The sequence below is a fragment of the Eschrichtius robustus genome, chromosome 4, assembly GCF_028021215.1.
Source record: "Eschrichtius robustus isolate mEscRob2 chromosome 4, mEscRob2.pri, whole genome shotgun sequence".
Taxonomy (NCBI): domain Eukaryota; kingdom Metazoa; phylum Chordata; class Mammalia; order Artiodactyla; family Eschrichtiidae; genus Eschrichtius; species Eschrichtius robustus.
The window spans coordinates 77,361,200-77,383,421 of NC_090827.1; the positions used below are offsets into that span (position 1 = coordinate 77,361,200).

Consider the following 22,222-nt stretch of genomic DNA (forward strand, 5'->3'; position numbering starts at 1 on the left):
CAGCTGCAAGGTATGGGGTATAAGCACTTGGAAGGACTGCACTTGAGGGTGCTGCAGGAGGCAGTACAGGAGTAAGAGAAACAGTGTTCAGTTTTGTACACTTTGAATTTCAGAGCCTCATGGGACGTACACAGGGAGATATCCAGGAAGGGCTGGAGGTTAAGAGTCTGGAGCTAGGGTGGAAACCAGAGCTGGAAAGCACAACTTTGCATGTTATCCCCATAGAGAAGACAGTTGAAGGCACAAGGGGGAATGAGGTCCCTGAGAGAGTCATGGAAGAGGAAAAGGGATGATGACCAAGAATGATTTGGAGATTCCCTGTGTTTAAGGTTGAGCAAAGGAGCTTAAGCCAGTGAAAGGCATTGGCTGGAGAGGTAGGCGTGTACAGTGTAATGAGACTCAAGCAAAGACAGAGCTTTAAGATGGGGTGGGCAATGGGATGGATGTGCTGGAGATGCTGGGCAGAGTCAAAACTGAGAAGAAGCTATTGTATTTGAGAAGAGAAGATGCAGGATCACCTCTCTCTTTCCAGAACTTTTACAATGAGGAATGGTAAAAGTAACCAAAAACCAAGTAGCTTTAGGAAGAAGCAAGGTCAAGGTCCTTATTTCTTAGGATAAGGAAATCTAAGTGTTTTTGTATACAATCCAAAGACCATTTTAGTGTCTAATATTTTCTATGTGTTGCTTTGTTACAAGACTCATTTTCTCTACATCTGGAACTTCTATTTATATTACGTGGTCAGATGCATGAAATGACTCCCTTATGGCCTTTCATCTGCCTATAACCAGCCTGACTAATTTTGGGATGATTATCAGTTAGATCTGAAGTTGTATTTTTTACTTTATTTAAAACTGTCTCTCTGTGTGAGGTGTTCCTTGCTGAGTTGTTCTGCTTGGTTTTATTACGTTCACCAAAGCAGTAACGTATGAGAAGTGAATGTTCAGAAACACACGGAAAGAGAATTTTAATTTGTGCCTCAAGGGACTCCTCACCAATGTTTTGCAAACTCTGGAAACAAAGTTTCTATACAAAGACCATAAAACTTTTCTGCTTCCATTGATTAGCTGTCATTGCTGGTGAAGCAACACTACTGGAAAATGCTATCTTTATTCTGGAGAAATGTGAAAAGCACTGAATACTAATACAACTAAACTGGAAGTGGCTATATTCTTCTGTGAGGGACGAGTGACTTATAATAATTCTCTGGGAAACAAAAGCATTTGTTTTTGCACTGTTCAGTTCCTCGAAAACTTGAGAAACTTTTAAGAGGGGAGATGACATTAATTCACTGGGAAATGGTTACAACCTGCAAAGGGCACAGACATAAAGTTCGGGACACACATTTTTTTGTATAGCACATGCAAACCTTATAAATGCTCTTTTTCTTTTTCTTCGTTACTCAAAATAAAAATACAAAACTCCAATCTCCACTGATTAATAAATTAAGAACTTTTTCACTCTGTGTCTATGTTGATGTTGTATGGTTCTATTTATTCCAGTAAGTTGCTTCCTGTAAGGATAATTGTGATGGATACCCAAGAGGCATGTGATTCTGAGGGGGGAAAAAGTGCAGAAGAAACAAAGAACAGCAGAAATGGAAATAATAAAAATTATTTGAACTTTATCGAAGTATTGAGAAGAGAGGATGCACAGAGACTGTGCTAGGCATTGAAAATACAAAATAGATTTGACCTAAACTCCTGCTTTTGAGGGAGAAACATTCACATAAACATAGTCATATTATCATATATAATATCATAAAAGTGCTGTGTGTATATAGGAAAAGGAAAGTAATTTCCTGGCTCTGTGAATAACAAAATAGTCCAAATTAATTGGTCTAGGATAAAGTATAAATTCAGTATAGCTCTGGATATATTTATTAAGTGTACGACTATTATTTAAATGTGAATTTAAGAATGATTTGTAAGGTACATTTTACATAGCTAGTACATAGCAGTTGAACCCCACAGTATTTTTGATGATAGCTCTATTTAACTAGACATATCATGATAAGTGTGTAACGTACAGGGTACATTTGACTAAATATGCATCAACATCATGCATTTCACCATTCTTATTATACCTTAACAACCATCCTTCTAAACTCAACCACCTGCTCAAGTAAGATTTAACCTCTGCCTGTTTTTTCTGGGAGGATCTCAATTGAAGAAGGCAATTGAATAAAAAGCTAAAACATTACTTGGGAAGGACATTTGAGCTGGGTATTGAAGGTCAAATAAAAGTTTTCTAAGACGCTAAAGGACAAAAAAAAAAAATCCATGGCAGAAAACAAATACCCCAAATGCCCAAGTGATTATGTACATAGGAGCAACTGCTTCTCTTTGAAGGGGTAAGAAGGTGAAGATCCAGTTGGGTTGGGGTTCCTGGGGCGGGGGAGAGGGAGATCTAGTTACCTGCCTTTAATTCTGCCTTGATTGTCGCAGAGTGATTCTCCTATGTCACCCTTGGCCTTCCATCCACCTAGGAAAATGGAAGCCATCATCATGGAGAGGCTGAGGAAGCCAATGGCATCTATTGACTCAGCCTCACCCCTTGAAGGAGACCAGTCCTCATCAAGAAACTAGGTGCTTGAATTATACTCCAATAAAGATGTTAAAAAAAAAAAGGAAGGGAAGTATGTTAAATAAAAATATGAAACTATTCCCTTAAAAAAAGAAAAGAAAAAAAAACTATGTGCTTGGAGGCGTCTGTCTTGGATGTTTACTACCTCTCTGCTTTTAAGTCCTGATTCCACTACTTATAGTTGTGGGACTTTGGAAAAGTTACTTAAACCTTCAAATCTCACCCCCCACCCTCATATGAAAATAATTATAGTATCTTCACTGAGTTATTGTAAACATTACAGTAAGTTAAGCGAAAGAAAATACCTGGCATATAATAAGTGCTCCAAAAATCGACTTATTCTTATTATTATTATAAAAAAAAAGCAAAGAGTGTCTTGATTTTAAACCAATCATTAACTAATGGTGAGAAAAACTATGCATTGATTGTTTGCAAAGAGATAAAACAACTTTTTCTTTTCTTTTTTGCAAGACTTTTAGGAAGGCAAAGGAGCATTTACTTAAGGGTAAGCAATTCCTTGTCCTCACTCTTCTTCTTCACTGAGAATTGCTAACAGTGCTTGCTGCCTTCATGGGATGTTGCAAGGATGAAGCAAAGGATGCAGCAAAGCATTCAGAACAGTACCTGCTCACAGAATGTGCTCAGTGAGTGTTGGCTACTTTTATTATTTTCTAACATCCTTCTCTGGTGTTATGTGGATTTTCAGTTGGTTACTTAAATTCCCTGCATACTTTCCACTTTTTAAAATTGTTATATTTATCCTTGTGAGATATAGCAAGCAACTATATGGGTGAGTTTGGGGAGGGCACATAGGCATGCATATTTATAGTAACTGAGATTTTTCCTGTGCAGGTGGCAAGTAATGAAGTTCTGTTTCATTTGTCTCACCAAAAGAATGGGGAGTTTGTTTTATATTTATTAGAATGTAAGACTTGACGAATGAAGACAAACACTGATAGAAACATCCAAGGCAAGCCTGGCTTTGTGGTGACAAAACCTTCTTTTCCTTGAACATACAAATGTGTTTTAAGTTTAAGTTAAAAATAAGTCACACAGAGGGAAAAATACACGTAGGTGTGTAAGGAAGGTGGATAATGAGAGATAAAGGGTGCTCAGGATCTCCCAGCGCATGATAGTCATGAGTACAATGGGCTATGAAATCCAGCCAACATCTGGCAAGGTAGTCAGGGGTCTGGTAAGTTAGAGCATAAACAAATATTGGAAACAAATTAAGTGAAATAAACAGGAGAAAGTGACATGCAAATACGTAATCAACAAATGGCAATATTTGAAAACTATAACAGCCACTAGAAGGGAGAGTTGAAATTTGATTTATATATTTTATTTGTAAAAGTTACACTTTCTCATTTTGACAAAATGTTGTAGAAATACATGAAGTAAAAAGTGCAAGTTCCCATCCACCTGCCTCTCTGCTTCAACCATTTCCCAGAGGTAATGTCAAGACCGACTATGGAAAAGTCAATGGTATTATACAAAACCGGCCAGCACTTTGATTATAGTTACTTAAAACAGGTTTTTTTAATCATGGAAAATTTTAAATGTGTAACTGTAGAGAGAATAGTAAAATGAACCCTTTATGTACTCATCATCCAACTTCCGCAGTTATTAACCTTTTGCTAGCCTTCGTATCTACATTTTTAAGACATGAAGTCCAAAATACTGGTGGCGATGGAACAGAAGTTGGCACTGTGGAGTTTAATTTATGCAGTATGCTTTGATGATATGAGCAATTTATATTCTTTGTGCACAAAGCCCGATAAAACAGCTGGAGATACAGAGCACTCTGTGATTAAGTTAAGTTTGCCCTGGGTGGAGCTATTGTGAGGACTGCTCATTTCTGCTCACGTTCACCACTGTAACCCTAGTCTCTCCTGTAATACCTAGCACGTAGTAGGACCGGAAACTGTTGTTGAAGAAATCAGCCTTATTTACCATTCAGATCTTAGCAACATGAAGGAGATAGTATAATTAATCTTTGCACAATGCTTCCCAGTGTGCATTGCATGCTTACTATGTGCTAGGTGCTTGTGCTTACTAGGTGTTAGGTCAGGCTTTATGTGCAGTAACTCATTCAATTCCTGCAAAAACCCTAGGGAGAAGGTACTATTATCATCTTTTGTGTTTCATAGATACACAACCAGTAAGTTGGTCAAGATCATGTGGATAGTAAGGCGGTAGACCTGGGAGGCAAGCCTAGCCGGTGTGGCCCCTGTGTACTTAGCACCACTCTTGGCTGCTTCACCCCCAAAGGTGTCTGAATACCATTTACGGGGCACTGTACACACTTGCCTACTTTGATAGGTGGTGATCTTACCTGTACCGTCTGATTAACTCACAAATCACTCCTTTGCAGCAGTGCCAGATAATGGGAGGGTGTTGCACATGGAACAGACTTAAAAAAAAAAAAAAAAAAAAGAAAGAAAACAAAAAAACCAAAAAAAACCCACCAGACTTTGTCATTTTTCATGAACACAAGGCACTTCTTAGTGCTGTGTGGGAGGGAATGTGGTAGACTGATTTCATTGAGACCCTGCCAAATTCTGGTCTTGTGGCCATCAAAGACGCATCATTTCCTCCAAGACTTCTAAAGGGGGCTATTACCATGGGCCTGCAGGTTCTGGTTTGCATTCAGAGGAGACACTATCTTCTTAAGTGAGACGTGGAAGAGGAAGTGTCGTGAATTGTAAATAAAGCTGAGAGAGAAGAATTGTTTGGAGATGGAGATGGAGATGGAGAAAAACTGCCTGCTCCAAACCAGGTTCCATCTCCCTCCCCCTTATCCAACTTTGCCAGAGCCCATCCTGTTTTCCTTGCTAAGTTTACTTGCAGGAAGAGAGGAGTTTCTTTTAAGTATACCCCTGGCCCTGACGAATGCCTCCTAGATTAAATATTAGTGCATCTATACAGTGCAACACCATGCCACTATGAAAAAGAACAAGATGGAGCCCTAAAGCTTGATGCAGAATGACCTCCAAGTTATATTTTAAAGTGAAAAAAGCCAACACTCAAGCGGTATTTATACCAAGGGTACCCTTTGTGGAAGGAGGAGCATGGAATACTTATACCTATACCTGCATAGAATTTGGGAAAAAAGGAAAGGTAAAAATGCCTGCCTCTGCCGAAGGAAGGACTTTTCATTCTAAACCTTTTCATATTAAAAAGATTTTTTAAGCATAATGCACTCATTATACTTCAGAGTTAAAGTATTTCAACTGTCACCCCGGCAAAGTAGAAGAGTAAACACAGTACATATAAAAAATAGCAGAAGAGAAGAAACACTTTACATTAATGTGTATTTCAGGAGGAGGAGTTTGGGCTAGATGTAGAAATAAAATATTTCTACCTCTTCATCTCCCTGAAGGATGGTCCTTTAAGTTGTCATTTAAAAGCACCTGAGAAGTAAGAGATGGAGGGATCTGGAAGATGCCATTTAATGAAGTTAGGGGACATCTGTCACTTCCCAGGTGTGGGGACAGATGGAGAGAAAAGAGGAACAAATGTTGTTAGAAAGGAAACAGAGAGTCTACAAAGCCACAAGGAATCTACACCTGCTGAGAGAGTTGGGAGGTTTGGTACAGAGTGTTCTGGGTGCCCAGGGTCTGGGCAGTAACTCATTGTCTCATTGTCAAAGTGAGACAGGGTCTGGGCTTTGCTTCATTGCGTCTCCAGGGAAGCCCGCTACTGCGGGCCTCCTTCCCCGCGGCCTAAGGGGAGCTTGGCTGGAAGCTCTGCTCTGAAAATGCCCGGGAAGCGTCAAGCGACGGACTCCTGGTCGGGTAACCCGATGGACAAAACCTTTTCTCAAGGAGACCCACACGCGCCGCGGATATTCCAGAGCCCTGGGTACTTCCAGCTCCCCGGAGGCCTGAGGTAGGTTTTTGGAGAAAGCCAGGTAGAGGGGGAGGGTCTCAAATTTAAATGCTTTGGGGGGCGAGGCAGGTATCTTAAAAACAATTGAAGCCGTCAGGTGTAAGAGGAAATAGTGGGAACTTCGGAGAGCTGGGCAAGTGAATATTCGGACTACAGGCATTCAGATTCAGATTTTTAAACTACAGCTGTGCTGGCCAAGCAAAACACTCATACTGGCTGGAGTCGCAGTTTGCGATCCTGCATTCGCCTCTGCTCGGTATCCGCTTCTGCCTCGTTGCTTCAGCCTGCCGCTGATCCTCAGCCTGTCCGCCAGCCACTTCAGAGGCGCGCAGAGCCAAGACCGCCCCAGACTTCGGCGCTCCTCCTGAGGGCGCAGTGTCCCTCGCCGCACTCCGTGTTGCTCCCCAACATCTCGGGGTGGGAGGGCAGCCACCGACTGAAACTTGGAGTGGCTCAGAACCCGTTATGGGCTACATCTTCTTTCAGAAATGGAGTGGTTGCGCCCGGGACGTTCACCCTCGGGCCACTCCGGGCCAGACGCAGTCCGGGGCAAGTGGGGAGATGGGGAGATGTGGTGGGCGTGGGAAGCACCGGGTCCACTCACAGAACCCGGCTGAGGGGCGGGGCCGGCTGCGAAGGGAAGCCCCGCCCCGCAAGCCCCGCCCCCGCGCTCTAGAGTTTCGGCTCTGGCTCCCACCCAGCACTGAATCCCGGGACCCCGGGAGAGCCGGAGGTGTATGGTTGCGTTTCGTCTGCCCGCGCGGGTTACCACTTGCGCGCTACAGAAAGCCCGGAGCTGTCTGGCAGCCGGGATACCCTCTCCTACTGGCACCCGCAGACGCCCCTGCAGGCGCGGCCGAAGCCGGGGCACCCACGCCCTGCGAGCGCGGGAGCCCTGCGCGGCGGCGCGCATTCCACCTCCGCGCCTTGTTCGCGGAGCAGGACCAGGGAGAGAGAACCGCCGGCGAGTTCTGGGCACTGCGCCCGGCGCGAGGTGCGGGATGGAGAGCAAGGCGCTGCTGGCCTTTGCTCTGTGGCTCTGCGTGGAGACCCGGGCTGCCTCTGTGGGTAAGGAGCCCACTCCCTAGAAGGAAAGCGGAGAGGTCGGGTACGGGCGGAGAGATAGGGATGCGGAGAGGACCTGGAGGCCGGACCTAACTCGGAGTCATAGAGCTGGAGAGGTGAAAGTGACCTCACACTGTGTTCTTTCATTTACCAAAGAGGAAACTGAAGCTCAGTGACTGGCCCAAGATTACGCAGCGAGTTGGTGGTCTCCTGAGCCCAGTTCCATTTCCGCGACTCTGGCCTCCGACAGGGCCTGGGCTGGAGCGTGTCCTGCAGAGCCGATACACCCGTGCTCTTAGGAGGCGGGAGTGGGAAAGCACCTGGGGCTGGCAGGCGGGTGGTGCCCCCGCAGGCGGGAACAGGCGGTGAAACGTTGTCCGGCTGCGCGCACCATCCTAGCCAGGACGCGGGGAAGGAAGCCCTTAGGGGGCCGCGAGCCGGCTCGGCAGACGGCACCGTGCGCTTAGCTCTGCCTCTGTAGGAGTCGAACCGGGAGCCCGGTCTACTGTTCCCTTTTGGTTCGAACTCACATACACACCCACTGGATAAGGTGGGGTCTAAGGGAGAGGGAAACTTTTTCTTCTTCCTGGTGCAGGACGCCGCTCTCCTCGCAGAGAGAAAGGGGAATTGGGGCTTGGACCTGGGGCTGTGACAGCTTCCCAAAGTGTCTCCAAGTAATAGTCACCTTCTTATGTAAAACAATTTAACATCTTTCAAAGCGCTTTGGTCTTTCGGGGAAGCACATGGTCAGAAGTTAACGTTCTGAAAACTTACTCTGAGGGATTTGGTACCTACATTGGGCGCCACTCGCCACTCTCCTTGCCGTCTAAAATTTCACTCTTCTTCAAGATTAGGAACACGCATGCCCTTGATGCAGTAAATTCTCTCTCTCCCCCATCCCTCTTTCCTTCTCTGTTTATCTCTCCTTCTCATCTCTCTCGCATTTCTCTCTCTAATCTCTTTTCTGTAGCCAGTTTGCTGATTTCCAGATTTCCACTCTTCGGAGGGTGAGAAAGGGGAGAGGGTGGAAAAGGAAGAAAAGGTAAAATGATTCAGGCGAAAATTCCTTATAAATTAAAGAACCACATGTCTTTTTTTTTTTTTTAAGACACCCACACACATATACAGTAACAAGATCATCTGTCTATAGTTACTGAATTTTCTGAATAATGACTTGGTTCATCCAGGCCAGCTCCACCAGGAACACTCATTTGTCCCTGACAAGACCTCTCTCTTCCCCCTTATGGTGAGAGAATAAAGGTCTGGAACTTGTGGTTTGTTCTGTATCCCACAAAGAAGTGAGTTGCTTTTAAGCCTGGGGTGTTTCATAGCACAGCAGTAGTAACCGTAATCGGGTTGCCCTGAATATAATGATGAGGTTACCCTTTTGGAGTGTGTGACTTGCTTAATTGGATTGGGCTATAATTGATGCCATCAAATTCTAGAGACAGAGGCACTGTTGTTTTTCCTTCCTGTCTTTGAGCTGGAAGGGTAATAGTGCACAAATGAATTAATTTTGGCTATGGAATTTGAACATAGAAGAGCTTTTTATTGAGTAGCAGCGTATGTACTTCTTAGAGTTATTTCTTTAGAACTTTCTGAAGAGCAGAACTCAAACTTGCCTGTGAAAATGAATGAAGCTTATTGGAGCAAAAAGAAATTGAGTGTTGGTCTACATATATGAATTTGAAGTTATCATTATTGATAGCCTTGTTGAATAGTTTTTTGTTGGAGACGTGTCTCTAGAATAGTATGGTGTTGTTTTGGCTCCCTATGAATGAAGAACCTTTTTTTTTTTTTAACATTGGAAAGTGTGTCTAGAGTGTGAGATAATCTGTGGCAGTGATTTACAAGAGAGGTTCAAGAATCTCTTATTTTTGTGGTGGGGTGAGCTTGGCTTAATTAGAGCTTAGTCTTTACTACCATTTTTTTCTCACATGAATGTGCCCAAATAATGGGTTCTTTCTCATTTGGGTCATCATGGGAATTGTATTAAGTTACTGTTTTTGACATGTTTCTCAACCTAGTGTTTCCCAGTCAAGTTTGATATCTGTGCTCATCCAAATGAATTATTTTCATTTTCCTTCTGTTAGACAGAATGGGGTTCCATTATTGGAAGACTTTTCTTTTGCTTTTAAACACTTTGCTTTATTGTTTGCCTACTTTGGGAGCAGTTATTTCCTTCATATTGAAAAGTGCTCTGCTGATTAACTGAGCATGACCACCCAGACCAATAGCCATCCAACACAGTGGCCCATAGACCATGTATGACCGCGTCACCTACAAATGCAGATTTGTAGGCCTAGGCATATTCTGACACATGCTAAAGTTTAAGAACCACTGCCCCAAACCCATGGCAGTTCCAACGCCAATTAGTTTCTGAGATTTATTGATATAAAGTAATTTCCAGTTAAAAATTTTTTTTTAATATTGATTAACAGATCTACAGCAACCTACTTTGCACATCTGAGTGACTGTATGAGAACACGAGTGATCAGTTGTTCATCCTGCCTGCAGCTGTTCACGTTGGGGTCCACAGATTCAATGCTCTGCATATTTACACTGGATATTTGCTCATACTCTATTTATTCATACTCTTTCATATTTGCTAATACTCTTTTATTTGCCCAACAATGTCAATCCCAGTTTAGGCCTAGAGAGTCATTTGTTCTTAGTGGATGTGAGTAAAGGATCATATGAAGCTTGGGTGCTTACCCAGCATCAATCACGTTTTAAGGTGGTGTTTTGAAGATCTAGATGTGAGTTAAGACCCTAACATGGTGGACAGTTTTTCTTTCTCCGATGCTTTTTCAACACCTGGTAGCTCTTTGCATTTAGTTGGCAGAGAACTCAGTCTTCTTGCTGTGGAGTGACCCATGGCAAGGAATCTGTCCCATGGTATATTTAGGTGGACACTTTTCCTGTGTTCCAAGCTTGGTGTCAGGACAAGCTCAGCGCTTTGATCAGTAAGTTGAGATTCCCCAGTTGTAATTCATTAGCATTACCCTTTTTTTAAACTTATTTTTTTTAAATTTTATTATTTATTTATTTATTTACGACTGCGCTGGGTCTTCGTAGCTGTGTGCAAGCTTTCTCTAGTTGTGGCGAGCGGGGGCTACTCTTCGTTGTGGTGCACAGGCTTCTCAATGCCATGGTTTCTCTTGTTGCAGAGCATGGGCTCTAGGTGCACGGGCTTCAGTAGCCGAAGCATGTGGGCTCAGTAGTGGTGGCTCGCAGGCCCTAGAGCGGGGGCTAAGTAGTTGCGGTGCATGGGCTTAGTTGCTCCGCGGCATGTGGGATCTTCCCAGACCAGGGATCAAACTCATGTCCCCTGCACTAGCAGGCAGATTCTTAACCACTGGACTACCAGGGAAGTCCTGCATTACCCTTTTTAGGTTCTGTTCTCTGAGGAAAAGTATATGCATGTTATATGACATGGGAACATGTTTCTTTCCTCAGTTCCTCTCATCTAGTTTTAATGTACAGTCTTTCAACCTTGGCAGTTCAGTTACCAGAGGAAGTGCACTAGAAAATTGATAAAGGAAAATGAGACAATGTCATGGACATTCCCACCTCCCTCAAAGTACATGGATGAACTATATAGAAATCTCTCTAAGTAGTATTCATTAATCAGCAATTTAGTCGAATGTGTGCATCCTATGTTTTATAAGAAATGTCAGTGGGTCCTTTCCCAGGGGAGTGAGATCATCAGATGAAGGTTCATTTGGTTTCAATGTCCCATATCCTTTTGTAAGACCTTGAAGTTGGCAATGCAGGAAAACAGGAACTCCACCCTCGCTCAATGAATTGCAGAACTGTTGTGTTGGTTTATGACCATCTGCCCATTCTTCCTGTTATGACACAGCTTGTGAACTTTTACTGGGAATGGTGAAAAGTAAATTCACAAGTTTTACACGATGAATTGCTGAAGAGGCCTTTTAAAGTATAGAGTGTGCATTGTTTATGGAAGGTGTTTCCTATTGGGTCTGAGTGGCAATTATATTCATTTATTTAATTTGTTTCTAGGTTTGTCTAGTGTTTCTCTTGATCCACCCAGGCTCAGCATAAAAAAAGACATACTTACAATTATGGCTAACACAACGCTTCAAATTACTTGCAGGTAAGGATACCTTTTAGATTCAGATTTCCTGTGTCAAATATCATTGTTTATTAAAGAAAGAATAATTTCCATACAGCAGAATTATAATAGAGTCGTTGTAATTGTGTATAAGTAGTGAGGTTTCTAAGAACTAATGCAATAATGAAAACATGAGGAAGGTCTTCTCTGGAAAATTCTGTACAATTTTGCTGGCATTTTTTTCCTACTACCCTCTGCCAACACACACACACACACACACACACACACACACACACACACACACACACACACACCCCCTAATAACCAGTATAGCACCTAGCATATATTATGTAATACACATTCAGTAAATATTGAATGAATAAATGAAATCTTTAGAGTTAAAGAAGTTTGGGGACATATTTGTTATACTCAGAATGGCTCTTAGACATCTGTTTAGCACTTTTCAAGAACTTTATTTTATGGTAAAATTCTGACTGTAGTAGCAATTTTATATTCAGTCATTAGTATTGCTGAGTGCATGTCATGCTCTGGCTTGAGGTTCTGGCATGTCTCTTTCACCAGCTAGCAAGAAGTCATGCTCTTGATTTTTGCTAACTGGGGAAATAGGCCTCTTTGACAAGAAGAGGAGGCTTTTAAATTTTGCTTTCCAGCCCCTACCTCAGGAAGAAAAGTAGAAGACTTTAGGGTTTAATGTAGTGATTATGCATGACAGACCCAGAGGCTTCTTGGGACCAGTGTGGTTTTGGCAGAGATGGTGGGTAGAGGTGACCTTGCCCCCTGAGAAGAGTGCTGATGGTCCGCAAAGAACCTTGTGGAGCTTGTTGCCATTGTTTCTGCTTGATGAATGCCAAGTGTTCAGCACAGTGACACAGATCTGTTTTAGCTTGCCGAGTGTAAAGGATACCCTAGTTGCCTTATCAAGGGTAGGTCGCCAATACCCAACCCTTGGGAAAAATATAGTAACAGGTGCTGTTTGCTTAGCTTTGCTACTTCAAGATGCATTTCTCAGCAGATTTTCCTCTTACCCACCCTTAACAACAAAGGTTAATTAAAATTCCCCAAGATTCTATATATACTCATCTTATGTCCCCAGAAAAACAATGGAGTGTGTTAAAAGTAACTTCATTAATGTAGCTGCAACTTCGTGGAAATTTCAAGTTCTTTAAAGAAGGGTCAGTGATGTTACATTCTTCTGATGTTGACTGTCTTCCTTGGGGCTTTGTAGAGAAATGCTGCAATGAAAGTAATCTGTGCTTTAATGCCATCCTTCCAAGGTCCTATGAGGCCCTTAGACAGTTGCATCCCCTTCCTTCCTAACCTCACCTCTTACTCTCCTGACTGCCCATTCTTCTCTAGCTACTCTGGCTTCCTTGCCATTCCCCGAATACTCCAGATAGGCACCCACCCCAGGGCCTTGACATTGGCTGTTCTCTCTGCCTGAAACTCTGTTCCTCCTGATATCTATACGGCCCACTTCACCAAGCCCCCTCCCTCTAGAACTCTTCACTTATTTCTTTGCATCTTCTAGACTTTCTTCATAGTATTTATCACCACATTTTATACAATATATTTTACTTACTTTTTAAAAGTTTCAGCTTTATTGAAGTTTACTTACTTTTTTACTGCCTGTCTCCTCCAACTAGACTGAAGTTCCGTGAAGGCATTGATTTTTATCTGATTTGTTCACTGCTGTATTCCCAGTCTTCAACAACGTTTGACACATAGCACATGCTTAATAAATATTTGTTGGATGAATGAAATAAGTAATAGAAAACTCAGGAATCCTTATAAGTGATTTCTGAAGCTGAGACTCTGGCTTTTTGTCATTTGTCCGTATAATCTGTCATTGTTGGTAGAAGGCTATGAATCTGTCTGTTGAGGAGTTTGTATAAGTTTGAGAACTAAAACTTCTATTTTCTTAGAAACAGTCTCATAGGCATTTCACTTGAATACTTGCTTGGAATGAATTTTTCAGGGGTCAGAGGGACTTGGACTGGCTCTGGCCCAACAATCAGAGCGGCTCTGAGAAAAGAGTGGAGGTGACGGATTGCAGTGACAGCGTCTTCTGTAAGATGCTCACCATTCCAAAAGTGATCGGAAATGATACTGGAGCCTACAAGTGCTTCTACCGGGACACTGACATGGCCTCCGTCGTCTATGTGTATGTTCAAGGTAAGTGGTTAAATGGAATTCACTTCCCAAGTTAATTTACCAGTTACAAAACACAACAGGTGCAAAGAAGAATCCGGACAACAAAGGCTCACTCTAAAGGCTCTCTGCCAACAGGAATGTACAAAATTCTTCCCTCCCAAGGCCTCCTCTGAGTACAAGACTCAGTGATTTGTTCTGCAGCTTGGGCCTTGCTACACTATTGCCCAGTTGATTTGGTTCTGATCTTTGTTTCTAAGGGAAATCTGTGTTCACAGTTGGCAATGGAGATTTATAAGAAGTCTTCTGATATTTGAGAAAAAAAAAACCCCTGAAATTCTCGAAAAGGAAGATTCAGGGGAGAATTACAGAGAGGTTTCTGTGGAGAGATAGGTTATCTACAGCAGATTCGGAGATTTCCCCAAGAATGCACAGGGAATCAGCCAAAGGCTCTGGAGCTATTTTTGTTCATAGGAACTTTTCTTTTCCCACTTAAACTTTATAAAATACAATTTCCATACACTTGTGCAAATAAAGTCACTGTCTCAAAAGACCTTCTGAGGGCAGTGTGTCTTTCCTTTGCTTGTGTGGTCTGAGATCTTGGATGACATGCTCCATCTTTCTATAGTTTGCAATTTGGGATTTACACTGTGGAGGCCAACTTAACATCCATGTAGGGTAAACTCCGTGTCACATGGATTTAGCATTTATAATCTGAATTATTCTTTCCTTCGTGTTTCAAAAATCTTATGTTAACTTAAGAAAACCTGACTTAACTGATGAGATATGAATCATATAACTTGGGTGGGTATAAGTCGATAGTATAGTATTTTGCTTAGATATACTAAATATTTTTCTTTTCGGTAAAGATGAGCTTTTTAGACATTTTATTTATACATTGACATACCTCTGTACATCCCAGAGAATTTGAAGCAGGTGAAGATGGCTTAGACTTTTTTCCAGAAGCATCTTTTACAGAACAGGAATTTCATCAGCTTTGGGAGACACACTTGCATATCTCCATTTGCATTTCAATAGTGCAATATGGTCAGTGCAAGGGAGGAATGGGGACCACGTCAGAATAACGTATGTCACTCCTGGATTGCACAATATTTGAGAATTACTTTTGCCCAGGGTAAGCATGATCCAAGGTGGAATTTCGTGCTCTCCTCCTCCCCTCTGCAGAAGTTGAAAGAGACAAGGCTCAGATCTTCGAGAATTTCTGGCTCCTTTTGATCTGGCAGTCTTGGGAGATCAGGCTTTCTCAGAAGATTGCAAGGATTTCCTGCTTTCAGGCTGTCTGGAAATACTACAAGATGAACCTCTCCCATAATATCTCGTTATTTCCTTCTCCCCAAGTCAGGAAACCTGGAGACATGTGAAAATTCATTTCATGAGTTACAGTAAATATTTTATTTCGAGAGGATGGGTGGTTGTTTGGGTTTCTTTTGTTTATTTCCTTTTTGGGATACTGAAATAGAATTGATTTACTGAATAGCTTTAGTCTTACGTCAAGGGGTTAATTTAGCTTCCAAAGACTTGCTCTGTAAGCAAGCTATGTAATATTTCATAGCATGCAGATGAAAGGTAGGTAATATTAAGAAGTAGCAATCCCCAGCACTGTTTATTTGTACACTGCCTGTCTTTGAGTATACCATCAAATTCTGCTTCCCGTCTAAGCCTGGTGTTCTAGGAGGTGAGTTGTCCAAGATTTTGGTCATGAAGTTTAACAGTGGAAAAGAAAACATTGAAGTATTCCCTATGGACGGTCCTTTAATATCCTCTCTGGTCCCCACCTTACTTCCTTAGTCTTCTGACCCCATTACCTCCAGCAATGGATGGAGCCGGGAAGTGGGTCTTGTTCTCGTAAGATAATGGCTATGGCATGTGGTGGCTGGATTGGCTGCCTTTCTGTGCTTTCCAGCTGGGAGGGAAATCAAACTTCTGCTCTTGCAGGGAATTAGCTGCTTTTCTCCCCTTTGGTTTAATTAACTCTTTCTTTACTTGAACCAACCATCCTGAAGAGCTCTGAAAATGCTTGGTCAGGTGTGTTGGGGAGAGTGGCATGAACCATTATCTCTCTGAGATTTCAAGCATGGCTTCATACCCATCAACTCTATCTCTGGGAAAAGGAGTCGTTTCCCAGCAGCGTGTTAACATCATACGAACAATGTTTGAACGGCATTAAAATCTCTTTTGTTTTTTTCTCAGTCTTTGCCATGGTGGCTTTTCAGGTTTTTGTCATTGAAGATATTAATGATTGCTGAATCTTAAACTAAATGCAATTAAACAGTAAACATAAACAATTTAACTATTCAACATTATTATATAAAGAATCTTATATCTAGTCTTCACAATCTTAAAATACTCACATGAAACTTTCTCTTGAATTATTGAATTAAAAATGGTTAGTTATTTCTTTACTTTAAAGAGTCTTTGGGAGCCATTAACCTATTTTCATGACAGTTACACTATTTGCCTTAAGAGAGAGAACATGAATTTTTTAACATCAATAAAACTCAGTAGGTAAACTATACAGGTTTAACTTTAAATTTACTTTAAAATTTATGTACATGAAAGATGTGTAGTGCATATGAAAATGAAGACGTATGCTCCTTCACTTTGAAAAAACTGTAATGATCAATCCGCTTAAATGTGGAACCTATAAAGTACACTCTACTTGTTGATCATCAGTACAAAAGGAGCCAGTCTCATTCTGGGAGTTTTCTTCCAGATTTCTCACACACACACACACCCCTCCTGTAACATAACCTTGGAGCCAGATATTTACCAGCAGACCTACCTCTGGATTCCTTTGCCTAGTGTGAAATGTCTTTTCCAATAGTTTACTTCTCTGGTTAGAGTTTATGAACCTGAAAGATGACCCACTTTTCTAGTAAATGCCATTAACTAATGGAATTACATTTTCTTCTAGATTACAGATCTCCGTTTATTGCTTCTGTCAGCGACCAACATGGAGTTGTGTACATCACTGAGAACAAAAACAAAACTGTGGTGATTCCGTGTCTGGGGACCATTTCAAACCTCAATGTGTCACTTTGTGCAGTAAGTTACATCTTCTTTCTTCATCTCTTACCCTTTCATAATTTTAAGCTAGTATTAAGATGGGTAGCCTGTTTATAACATTATATATATTATAAATATATATATTACATGCATTATATAGCATTAAGTCAACAGTGAGTTTTAAAGGAAACTTTAGGAAGGGTCAAAATGACAATAAATAAAACCAATTTGTATTCTTAAAATAAGATGAATTCTTTAGTGTTCATGGTTTTTACTTTTGGATAGCACTTGATTAAATATTTGATATTTCTTTTTCTACCCAGAGGTATCCAGAAAAGAGGTTTGTTCCTGATGGGAACAGAATTTCCTGGGACAGCAAAAAAGGCTTCACTATTCCCAGCTACATGATCAGCTATGCTGGCATGGTCTTCTGTGAAGCAAAAATTAATGATGAAAGTTACCAGTCTATTATGTACATAGTTGTGGTTGTAGGTAAGAGGACAATTCCTTTCTGTATCATTAATGTCAGACAATAAAGATTAGCTTCTTATATTAAGATTCTGGAGGACAAGAGATATTGAGAAATATATTATTTCAAGACTTGTTGTTAAGCAATTCATTACATCTGCTCTTCTCTACCCAGTGAACCTATGTGCAACTGAGGTTTTTCTCCTTCCTTACCAAGACCAAGGATGAATAAGAGTTCTGTTATGGGAGCGTATTTTTTTGGAAAATTCAATGTTCAGAGCATTGCTTGGCATCAAATCTTTTAACTATACCTATTTTATGGAAAGTTTGGTAACCCCATTGACTATTGACTTCTCAGATTTTACTGCTTTTCTATCCACTGGGCTACAACATCTTTGAGATCCCTTTAGGGCTGCTTTGTGAATCTCTGTAGACCATTTTCCTGGGAGTTAACCAAGGTTTGGGGAGGCCCTCAGGGAAAAATGATGTGACACATTTTGAAGTTGCATCGTGTCTGAAAAAATGTGTGCCAAGTTATAGATTTTGGTTTCCCTCTCACTTTCTGTTTTTCCAATTTACTTGCTCCAGGGTACAAGATTTATGATGTGGTTCTGAGCCCCCCTCACGGAGTTGAGCTGTCTGTTGGAGAGAAGCTTGTCTTAAATTGTACGGCAAGAACTGAACTAAATGTGGGGATTGACTTCAACTGGGAATACCCTTCTTTGAAGGTAACACTAACAATTCAAAGCCAGACCTCCAAATACTTTGATAATAAGCTCCAACGAAGTTTGCTTGAGAGAGATAGGGACCTCTTTGGCCAGATAAAATGTAAGGGCCTTAACTTACACTAACACACACACACACACACACACACACACACACACACACACACACATTTTAAGAAAACTGTAGGACATACAGCACCCATGGAAAAAAAAGATGCAAAACCAAGAACTCTGTCCAGGCTGTGAAGATTAGTTTTCTTTAGGGGATTATGTCTTTCTAGGTTGCATTATTTCTCTGTTCTCCAAAGTCCTTGATCTATTTTCCCTTTAAGGGAATTTCTTTTCAAGAGGTGGCATGAGACTTCTCCTTAAACAGTGGTCATATTTCCTTGTGTTTCTGCAGTTTATATTGATCTCATTCCCACTATGTGAGGTTTTAAAATGCCTGATTCGGTTGATTCTATTTATTTCTCCTGAAACCAAATGTATTTGTCATCAGCATGATGATAAAAGTTCAGAAGTATCTATTATTAGCATTAAATAGTGTTCACTGAAGGCCAAGACTTTTGTGGGTATCTAGAAGCTACCAGGGAATGTTATTCTGGACTTCGGAAGTTCACTAAACTCTTTTTCAGCATCAGCATAAGAAACTTGTAAACCGGGACCTAAAAACCCAGTCTGGGAGTGAGATGAAGAAATTTTTGAGCACCTTGACTATAGATGGTGTAACCCGGAGTGACCAAGGATGGTACACCTGTGCCGCTTCCAGTGGGCTCATGACCAAGAGGAACAGCACATTCATCAGGGTCCATGGTAAGCTAAGATTTCCTCTGGAATTATGCTCTGCCTTGAAAAGTGAGATGATTTCAGTAAATTTAGGTCAGCTAGTGATTCCTATTTTGCTCGTTCAGAAGGTGTGTTTGAGCTCTTGCTAGGAAGGCCACTTGACCTCAAGGTCAAGAGCATAGCTTGGGTTCAAATCCCAACTTTAAAGATGAGATGAACTGATGTAGTAAGGGCTCACTACGTATTACTTGTTGTTGCTATTATTATTATCACTATAGTAAGCAGAGGGTTATTATCTAAGATCATTTTAAAGTTTTCATTTGATCGCAAGGCTGAGGGGCTTCCTTGAATAAGCATGGGCCTTGCAATTGGGGAAACCTGTATTTAGTTACTTTCTGTGGGGCTTTGAGAAAATAACTTAATTTCCCATTTATTCTCTTTCACTCACGTAAACGTCTCAGTTTAGATGATAATTTGTATGGCATCCAACTTATAGGCCTTCATAAGGGGTTGGATTTTATAATATGGGAATGCATAGAAGGGTTTTGAGCAGAGAGAGACATGCTCTGGCTTATGTTTTTTATAGGCTCACTATGTGGGTTATTTTAATGTGAAATACTTTAGGGAAGTAAGGGCAGAAGTAGAGAGACTAGTTAGAAGGCTAATTGCAGTCATCCGGGTGAGAGATGGTGGGTGGCTTAGACAAGGGTGGTAGAAGTGGAGGTGGTCAGAAGTGACCTGATTCTGGATGTATTTTTGAAGATAGAGCCAATAGGGTTTGCCTGTCGATTCCCTGGCTGCGGGGTATAAGAGAAAAAGAATGGAAGATGACCTTTGCGTTTTTAGTGTGAGCAACTGAGTGAACGGTAGTTTTCTTAACCGAGACAGGGAAGATAGGAAGAGGAGTAGGATTTGGGGACACAGGGTTGGGTGGCTTCATTTGGAGGTGCCCACTAAACATCCAAGTGGAGACTTTAATATATTAACCTAGAACCCAGGGAAGTCAGGGGCAGGAGATATAGATTTAGGAGGAATGTGTAATTGACAAGAGGAAGGTGTTGGTAAAGAGAAGAGGTCAGAGGACTGAGTCCTGGGGCACATGGGAGGTATGTATAGGGTGTCATGGGAGCAGAGGAGAAGGAGCACCCAAGGTCCCCTGGGGGACGTAGGGAAAGCTTCACAGAGAAGCAAATGCTTGAATTGAGTGAGATCTGAGTGCTCGGTAGACTTGTGGAGCAGACTGGGGAGAGAGAAAAGCTAACGCAGAGACCACAGGTGAGGGAGAACCTGGGGTGGGACCTGTAGAAGGGTGAGATGGGGACTCTCTGAACAGCAGTGACTCAGACCCCCAAGGTCTTTGACTCTTCACTTGAAATGAAAAACTAAACCAAATGGCCATTTATAAGAAGTTGCCATTTATGAGAAAAATGATTTTTATTTTCTTCCAGAAAAACCTTTTGTTGCTTTCGGTAGTGGCATGGAATCTTTGGTGGAAGCCACCGTGGGAGACCGTGTCAGAGTCCCTGTGAAGTGCCTTGGTTACCCTCCTCCAGAAATAAAATGGTAACGACTGGAAATAAATGCAAAGCCTTGTTCCACGTGAAAGCAGATCCTTAGATCGGACTCATTTCTGGGATTTGTTTTTCCCCACAGGTATAAAAATGGAAGACCCATTGAGTCCAATCACACAATTAAAGTGGGGCACGTACTGACCATTATGGAAGTGAGTGAAAAAGATACAGGAAATTACACTGTCATCCTTACCAATCCCATTTCAAAGGAGAAACAGAGCCACGTGGTATCTCTGGTTGTGAATGGTGAGTCCATTCAGTTTTCCTTCTCTTTATCTATTATAAAGAGTATGATTATGTCCTCCTGAAGAGCCAGGCCACCATTCCTTTGGTATCTCTGCCTCACTTACATCATGAGTAGCTCCGGTGTATAAAAATGATCCAGGACAGTGCGGCTGAAGTGAGATGTGGGGCAGTATGCTCTGGACATGTTTGCTTAAGAGGCCATGTGAATGAACCATTTGGTGGTCGAACTCGAGCCTAAAGTAGATGGTGCAGCCAATGGCTAAATGCTGTGACATAAGAGTGCCCACAGGGACAGTCATCAGGCTCCAGTTGCAGTACCTTTGAATTGTGCTCCTGGCATGCAAATGTTTAAGACTCTTCTTGGCTTTTGTGGGAAGCTGCTAGTTTGATTTGGGGGTTGATGTATCAGTGATGCACAGGCAGATTCCAATGCAGAAGCCTTTTGCAGGTGGACACTGTTGGCTGGTTGGAAGTGTTTTAATTTTTTTTTCAACAGGAGTCTGGGATCTGACTCTGAGGCTATAAAGGGGGAGATATTAAGTTTTTGATTTAAGAATGATTTGAACTTTATTTTTCCAAACTGAAAGATACTCATTTACAATAAGTACTCCGGGTGGGGAGGAAAAGGGCATCATGGTCAAGTAAATGCGGGAGATGCTAAGTTGATGGACATAGTATATTGCCATTCTCCAGTGGTGGGTGGGAGACATAGAGAAGCCAAGGTTTAACAAACTTATTTGACCAGAGCAACCCTCCCCCATACATCCATTAATATCTTGCTCCAAACACAGGTTGGGAAATGCTTCTCTGTTGTAATTCTTTGTGCTTTCTACTGTCATGGCAGATTAAAACTTCAGGATCTTCTCATGTGACATTAAGGTGCTTCCCTGTATATCCTGCCAAGCTCTGTATGTCTGCTGAGCTTGGCTTCGTTTCTTTGCTGGGACATCAGCTTCAGGGAGTATTTTAAAGATAAGAGTTTCCAGAAATGTCACTTAGGAGCCACTTGGGTGTAGGAGTTTGGGGAGTATAGAGAAGCTGGGAAGCTGAAAAGTAGGGTGGGGAGAAGGAAAGGAACAAGAAATAAAGATGTAAAAATGGACAGTGAATAACTCCATCTCATTCATCCAGGAAGTCACTAAACGTTTGATTCACCCTAGCATTTATCCTGCTCTATAAAGCAAAGATAAAAAAAGAAGTCAAGGTTTGAAAGTATAATCTGAGGCTTTAGGTTGGTAGTGATGAGAAGATAGTTTCGCATTAATGACTTTGGAGCCAAAAAAAGAAAGAGAGAAAAAAGGGAGAGAAGGAGGAAAAGACAGGGAAGGAATGGAGGGAGGAAGGGAAGAAAACAAGAAAGGATGGGAGAGAGGAGGGGAGAAAGGAAGGAAGGGGAAGAAGGAGGGAGAGATGGAGAAGCAGGCGTGGTGGGTGACCTTGGGCAAGTCATTTCACTTTTTAATTTTTCCCACGTGTAAAGTGGAGGACAATAACAGTGGCTGTGAGGATTAAATGAATTAATTGATGTAAATGAATTAATTGATGTAAAGCACTTAGAACAATGCTCAGTACATAATACGTGTACCTACTGTATTATTCACAACTATTTT

At 41.7% G+C, this 22,222-nt stretch overlaps 1 protein-coding gene across 3 annotated transcripts in view; it reads left to right on the forward strand.

Annotated features, from left to right (window-relative positions):
• Nucleotides 1-22,222, forward strand: part of KDR (kinase insert domain receptor) — a 201,015-nt gene that overhangs the window by 148,986 nt on the left and 29,807 nt on the right. Inside the window, exons 6-14 of one of the 3 annotated variants that reach the window (XM_068542929.1) lie at nt 3,058-3,230; nt 11,569-11,662; nt 13,617-13,813; nt 16,725-16,855; nt 17,140-17,308; nt 17,873-18,012; nt 18,645-18,822; nt 20,244-20,358; nt 20,449-20,612. In XM_068542929.1, coding sequence (XP_068399030.1) covers nt 3,173-3,230; nt 11,569-11,662; nt 13,617-13,813; nt 16,725-16,855; nt 17,140-17,308; nt 17,873-18,012; nt 18,645-18,822; nt 20,244-20,358; nt 20,449-20,612 — 1,246 coding nt within the window. In that variant the 5' untranslated portion in view covers nt 3,058-3,172. Of the gene's footprint in view, nt 1-3,057; nt 3,231-6,437; nt 6,478-7,368; nt 7,546-11,568; nt 11,663-13,616; nt 13,814-16,724; nt 16,856-17,139; nt 17,309-17,872; nt 18,013-18,644; nt 18,823-20,243; nt 20,359-20,448; nt 20,613-22,222 lie in introns of those variants that run through there. The other 2 variants (XM_068542930.1, XM_068542928.1) reach the window with 2 other exon arrangements.